The following is a 7,895-nucleotide window of genomic DNA, read 5'->3' as shown; positions in this document are numbered from 1 at the left end:
CACGATAGAAACATCTGAAAAAGGGCTTTATTCTGTCAAATAATCTAAAAAAAAATCAAATAACTATTAAAATTTCTTTATTTACAATAACATTTGTGTTTAGTGTCACAGCATACTCTAAAGCAACAGATTTTCCCGTAAAGTTAAATTCGCGGATATCGCGCAAATTCTGCGATAATAAATCACTTCGAAATGTTTCATTTATAAGCCATATTTGTTTTTTTACTGTCGATAGTGGAATTAGTTCGTCGTGATATTGGTAGACAGGAATGATAACATAAGAAGCAGTTTATGTCTGTATAACGTGACATATTGTCGTGAGTACAGTGGTACACATATTGTATTGACAAAAAAGAAACCATATGTATATTTCACCGCATGTGTTACTCTAATAACACTGTTGATGGAAGATTTATTATTACAATGCAATTCTTCCTATCTCCGGGGTTATATAACACACGTATTTAAATGATCGAGTATTGTTTGCACAAAAATGTACAAATTAATGATTGAGTGAAGGCAAATATGAATAAACCCGACTAATTATTGAAGTTACATCCGAGGGCATTTTTCATTTACCATTACTCATATTCGATACATATATGTAAGGGGCATACAGATGTTATTCATGGAGGCATCCGTCAGCTACTACAAAAAATCCATAAAAATGGCCGTAACATCAAAGCTCCTCTTATACATGTACATGAAAATACGATAATTAATCCAGAATTCTAGGTTTTTCAAATCAGAAATGCATTTCATGTTTTGGTTTCTTGCACCAGTGAGATCCCTATTGGTTGACCTATTGGTTGACCACCAACAGGGATCTCCGAGAATATAATAAGATTTTTCTCCGGTGTAAACGTATATGCATTATGTATGTATACAGTGATTAAACTAAATACATACATACTGATTACCAAACTCTCCCAGAGTTCATTGGGGTCTCCTGTGAATGTGGGGACAGCAATGAATCTTGGGATAATTGGTCGATTACTTTAAAAGTTAAGATTTACTCTTACATGTATTTACGATGTCCTGAGCTACAAATGTAGCAGTGTAAGAGCCTCTGTGCTAACATGTTTTCTAACTTCAGTTTTTGTATTCAAATGGTGGTCACTGATTGTTATTCATCAACAATACTAAAAGGTGCAAAGAGTTGAAATTCGAGCCCGTGAAAATGTCAGTTTAAAGTAATACAGATGAAATCCATTATTCTTTCTTAAAGTAAAGCCTTGAATTGGAGCCTCAGCATCAATTATAAGATGCAATGTTTTACACTTTCCATGACACTGATAAATTACAATCATTTTAAGCATAGCAGCGTTTTGAAGCATTTCTTACAACTGTTTCTGAATTTGGGATCGAGGAAGCCGTAGATGAGTGGGTTCGCGACATTGTTGATGAAGATGGAGCGCGTGACGATGGGAAGCACGGCTGACACAATTGGTCCTGGTTTGGCGACAAAACCGCCCTTCACTGCCGTCATCAGGGAGAGTACCAGGTGGGGGAGATAACTCAGTATAAAAACCAGACTGATCGTAAATGTTATCCTCGTTATCTTTGCCGTTCGCTTCCTGTCGGCTATTGTTACTGTTGTCTTTGTTTTAAATGAACGACCCTTACTTATTCCAGAAGTCTTGCTTAAAGGTTTTGCAACTTCCGGTTGAGAGAGTGGCAACTTTTCTTCAGTTTGTACTACTTCCGGTTTAGAGACTTCATTGGAAGTGTTTCTTTGTGCACCAGAATGTATGTTCGCCTCTGTTTCCGGTAAAACCGTCATTGCTAGATTAACTTGTTCCAGACCGATGTCGTTTCCGTTGTTTTGGCTTCGCTTGCTCCCAGACTTTGAAATGGACGATGTCTGCGTTAAGGTACTGCTATTGGTAGACGTTTGGAATCCTTCACGGAATTTGCTGTGCTTATAAATCTTTCTGGCGATGAGCGAGTAAACGACAACAAGGAAAACGATGACGATGAGAAATATGATGAACAGCACACCTCCATAAACAATAGGATAGATAGTTTTGGCGTACTGGTCTGACAGAGAGCAGTCTGATCCAGTAATGTTCTGTTTTAACGTTACAAGTCTGATCCCACTGATTACAAAATTTGGCCACGCAAATAAAAGAGATCCGAGCAGAGCTCCTAAACAATAGAATAGACTCACGCGCGTGGTCATTTGCGGCCGTAAAGGTCGACACACTCGTCGATATCGATCTATGGACATGGAAAATATCGTAAAAATCGAGCCAAGGGACAAAAAGTTGTTGTTGGCTCTGAAGAACTTACAAGCGATCGCATTGTAGAAAGTATATTGAAATCGCATTTCTATAATTTCAAATGGAAGAGAAATGAGACAGACTGCAAGGTCAACGACAGCCAAACATATGATATAGGTCCTGTGGGTAGATTTTGGAAAGTACCGAGAATACACAACGAGGACGAGAAAGTTACCTGGGGCACCAATCACCATCAAAACGATGAGGTAGATGACAGGTGCCAAACGGCGATGAAACTCCTCGTCGTTCAGCTGCTGTAACGTCAAGCTGTGAACAAATGACGTATTTCTGGAAATGTTCATTATTTCTGTCTGAACATCCGGAGTTCCAGTTGTGAATTCCGAGGTAATTCCCGTTGTAATATTAGCTGCCATTCCCGTAGTAATGACCGCTAACACTCCCGTGGTAACAATCCCTGTCATTTTTGTCGAAATGTTTAATTACGACGATGGATTATCCGGTTGAATTATATCATATTTTCTATATATCTTTTTATAACATTGGATATTCGTTTGATATGATCTCTGAGTCTGACGTTTAAAAAATTCACTTCCAACTTAAATCCTGATTTAAATCAAACTTGAATTCGACGTCGGGTTCTGACGTCTAGTTGGCGTCAATATAACGTCTTTGTGCCTGCTGGGCTGTTAAAATTACTAAAATGTCCGTTTTGCTAAAAGCTATTTAACTTGATCTTCCCCCGATCGAAAATTCTCTATAGCTACATATGTATTTCCGTGATTACACTCTCTAGATCCTTATAATGTTCTGAGAAAACAGTTACATGTACCTTCTACAGAATCATATATAAAACTATCACGTATAAAGTGTTTCGATCCGTTTTGTAAGTTAATTTACATACAAATGGTTAACAGTGAAGTACCAAGCCCTACCCATTGGCCCTTCCGATTTGGTGTGTAATTTATTCCGCAACACATGTACATTCAACAACAGCATCCGGCTTGTCAGACAAGGGTCGATCTTCGTGGCTTGTCAGACAAGGGTCGATCTTCGTGGTGAAATCTACTACGCAAAAGGAAATTTATACATTGTGTATGTAATTGGTCTTATGCTGGACACGATGTTGACAACATGCAAGTTTTAGAGAGTATCCTTTTGAACTATACATATTCATTTTGTCCCTTTCGTTATTTGATTTTCTGTTCTTGTTTTACGTGCTCATAATATCCCGGGTCTTTCAAGGATTTGGCAGGTTTAGAAAGCAAGGGAAACCAGAGTACCCATAGAAAAACGCTTACAGTCAGTACCTGGCAACTCCACGGAAATTCTAGCACAAACTTTAAGACGGAGGGCTAGTAATAATATGTCGGAACACCTTAATCCCACTAGATTTTAGCATACAACCTTATTTCTAAAAAAAAATCACACATACATAGATATATATATATATATATCAATATATTTGGAACGTAGCATACACCCTTAATTCATGCAAAAACATTTCACGTTTGTATATATAATGTGGATGGTCACAAAACTCTTATTCTAAAACAAAGCACGATATACATACTTACTTATATGACAAGTCATTTGAATAATGTGGAAGGAAGTAACAGATACACTTTTAGTTCTAAAATAAAACACTAACTCATAAGTTTTTCAAACACAAATCGCATTCTTTTATTTTTGTACGGTAGCATAATAATTAATTTTAAAACAAAACACATGTTAACACAGACCATTGGTGCATGGTATATGCAACAACTAAAACACTTGTATAATGTGTTCGGTATAGCATACCTCCTTAACTATAAGACATAATGATCTCTATAGGGTTATATATACATACAATAATAATAGACTTTATACAAACTGAAAGGTATGTACTGTGTGTTTGATGTACTACCTTACACGTTACAATGTAGCACAAATCCAGGTAAACACAAAATTGTCAGCCATTGACAGGCGAGACTAAAGCTACATCTGGAATGTTGCAGGTCGTAAAACTATTAATACTCCAACAGATTTAAGTGAAATAAAGTTCGTCAATGTGTATGTCTCCAAAGTCGCTATCTCATAACTCCTATACCGTAATTACATGTAAGAGTCTTGAGTAGTCCCCACCCCACAGCATCCCATATCCCGATCAACCAACTAACCTTAGCCATCACCAGTCCCCACCCCACAGCATCCCATATATCGATCAACCCACACCCCCTAGCTATCACCAGTCTCCACCCCACAGTATGCCATATCCCTATCAACCCCACCCACTATCCCTAGTCCCCACCCACAACATCCCATATCCCGATCAACCACACCCTCTGCCACAAGTCCCCACTCCAAAGCATCCCATATCCCGATCAACCACACCCCCTATCACTACTCCCCACCCCACAACATCCCATATCCCGATCAACCACACCCCTGCCACAAGTCCCCACTCCAAAGCATCCCATATCCCGATCAACCCCACCCCCTATCACTACTCCCCACCCCACAACATCCCATATCCCGATCAACCACACCCCTGCCACAAGTCCCCACTCCAATGCATCCCATATCCCGATCAACCACACCCCCTATCACTACTCCCCACCCCACAACATCCCATATCCCGATCAACCACACCCCTGCCACAAGTCCCCACTCCAAAGCATCCCATATCCCGATCAACCCCACCCACTATCACTATTCCCCACCCTACAACATCCCATATCTCTATCAACCCATACCCCCTAGCTATCACCAGTCCCCACCTCACAGTATACCATATCCCTATCAACCCCACCCACTATCCCTAGTCCCCACCCACAACATCCCATATCCCGATCAACCACACCCTCTGCCACAAGTCCCCACTCCAAAGCATCCCATATCCCGATCAACCGATTTAAGGGAAATAAAGTTCGTCAATGTATATGTCTTCAAAGTCGCTATACCCCCTAGCTATCACCAGTCCCCACCCCACAGTATGCCATATCTCTATCAACCACACCCCCTGCCACAAGTCCCCACTCCAAAGCATCCCATATCCCAATCAACCACACCCCCTATCACTATTCCCCAGCCCACAACATCCCATATCCCGATTAACCACACCCCTGCCACAAGTCCCCACTCCAAAGCATCCCATATCCCGATCAACCCACACCCCCTAGCTATCACCAGTCCCCACCCCACAGTATGCCATATCTCTATCAACCCCACCCACTATCCCTAGTCCCCGCCAACAGTATGTCATATCCCGATCAACAACACCCCCTGCCACAAGTCCCCACTCCAAAGCATCCCATATCCCGATCAACAACACCCCCTGCCACAAGTCCCCACCCCACAACATCCCATATCCCGATCAACCACACCCCTGCCACAAGTCCCCACTCCAAAGCATCCCATATCCCGATCAACCCCACCCACTATCACTATTCCCCACCCTACAACATCCCATATCTCTATCAACCCATACCCCCTAGCTATCACCAGTCCCCACCTCACAGTATACCATATCCCTATCAACCCCACCCACTATCCCTAGTCCCCACCCACAACATCCCATATCCCGATCAACCACACCCTCTGCCACAAATCCCCAGTCCAAAGCATCCCATATCCCGATCAACCGATTTAAGGGAAATAAAGTTCGTCAATGTATATGTCTTCAAAGTCGCTATACCCCCTAGCTATCACCAGTCCCCACCCCACAGTATCCCATATCTCTATCAACCCCACCCACTATCCCTAGTCCCCACCCACCGTATGTCATATCCCGATCAACCACACCCCCTGCCACAAGTCCCCACTCCAAAGCATCCCATATCCCAATCAACCACACCCCCTATCACTATTCCCCAGCCCACAACATCCCATATCCCGATCAACCACACCCCTGCCACAAGTCCCCACTCCAAAGCATCCCATATCCCGATCAACCCACACCCCCTAGCTATCACCAGTCCCCACCCCACAGTATGCCATATCTCTATCAACCCCACCCACTATCCCTAGTCCCCGCCCACAGTATGTCATATCCCGATCAACAACACCCCCTGCCACAAGTCCCCACTCCAAAGCATCCCATATCCCGATCAACCACACCCCCGATCACTATTCCCCACCCCACAACATCCCATATCCCGATCAACCACACTGCCACAAGTCCCCACTCCAAAGCATCCCATATCCCGATCAACCCCACCCACTATCACTATTCCCCACCCTACAACATCCCATATCTCTATCAACCCATACCCCCTAGCTATCACCAGTCCCCACCTCACAGTATACCATATCCCTATCAACCCCACCCACTATCCCTAGTCCCCACCCACAACATCCCATATCCCGATCAACCACACCCTCTGCCACAAGTCCCCACTCCAAAGCATTAAATCGGATTAAGTCAATGCTTTTGTATTTACTGTGTTAAAAATAGTAAAATAAAGTAGGACAGGTGCCTATTAGTGTAAAAATTCGAAATGAGAGCAATGTATATGTTATGACTTAAAACCAAAAGTACTTATATCCAATCATCTTTAACAACATTTAACCTTATGTATGCGTCACGATTTCAGTGGATTAACAGTTAAGTACATTACTTCCTACTGATTCCGTCATGTCCTTCACTAAATTAGACTACGTAAATTCAGTATCAATTTGTCATGTATTAAAGATGCTCCACCGCCGACAGAGCATAAATGATATTCATTATTTGAACAATAATTGGTGTTTTATCATGTATAGATATGTCTAATTAACACAAAAAAATAATATAAAATAATCTATTTTGCCTTTGGTGCATGCGCAATCAGTACTTCATTCCATATAGGATATAGTGCCACGGAATTTTTTCGGTATGCAATTAGTTATTTTTCATATTTTTAACTTGAAGTAAAATTAGAAGCTCAAACTTTTCGATGTTGGTAATGGTGTAAAGTAAGTAACTTTTGTAACTGAAGAAAAATACTAAATCGTCTGGTCCTGTTTTGATAGTGAAAAAAATACCATTTGTCGGCGGTGGAGCATCTTTAAGTTTTGTTTGGGTTTTATATACTCAGACAAACCACGGGCATATGTTGACTAAAAAATAATCTGACAGCATGTCTTGGAACATCCTCGATATTCCAGGGGTTCCGATCACTTACGATCTCTACACCCCTGGACTATCTCATAGTAAAACTGGAGGCAACTGGAAAGAACAGGTAATTTAGTCCTTTGATGTACATCAAAAGAACCGTATAACGGTACACTGTGGTTGACTGTGTGACTCTGATGTTAGGCGTCGCTCTCTCTGTAGTCTTCAAAGGAAATCTTTGCTGGCCTGTGATTGGTCAAATGTTTTCAGCTGAGCTGCCTTCAATTTCACTAAGAGATAGTCCAGGGGTGTAGAGATCGTAAGTGATCGGAACCCCTGGAGTATCGAGGATGGTCTTGGAAATATATATGCACAAGTAACAAAAAAAAAAAAAAAAAAAAAAAAAAACTGAATGTACATGGAATTTTGTGTAAACATTAAATATTGTATTAATCATAAATACTGTTTATATATGCTCCGGCTAAATAACAATGCCAATCTCAGTTGGTACATGTTATGAAATACTCTGACCAATACTGATTGTGCACATACAATACAATGATTGGGCTATTTATCAG

General features: G+C 41.3%; 1 protein-coding gene across 1 annotated transcript; it reads right to left on the bottom strand.

Moving 5' to 3' along the window:
- Positions 1–60: 60 nt before the first annotated feature.
- On the bottom strand, positions 61–3,165 carry LOC138329677 (alpha-2Da adrenergic receptor-like). The gene has a single exon (XM_069276925.1). It carries the CDS (start codon positions 2,702–2,704, stop codon positions 1,307–1,309), a length of 1,398 nt encoding a protein of 465 aa, XP_069133026.1. The 5' UTR covers positions 2,705–3,165; the 3' UTR covers positions 61–1,306.
- Between the last annotated feature and the right edge of the window lie 4,730 nt (positions 3,166–7,895).

The sequence above is a fragment of the Argopecten irradians genome, chromosome 8 (genome assembly GCF_041381155.1).
Source record: "Argopecten irradians isolate NY chromosome 8, Ai_NY, whole genome shotgun sequence".
Classification (NCBI taxonomy): domain Eukaryota; kingdom Metazoa; phylum Mollusca; class Bivalvia; order Pectinida; family Pectinidae; genus Argopecten; species Argopecten irradians.
This window is presented reverse-complemented; position numbering and strand designations above follow the sequence as displayed.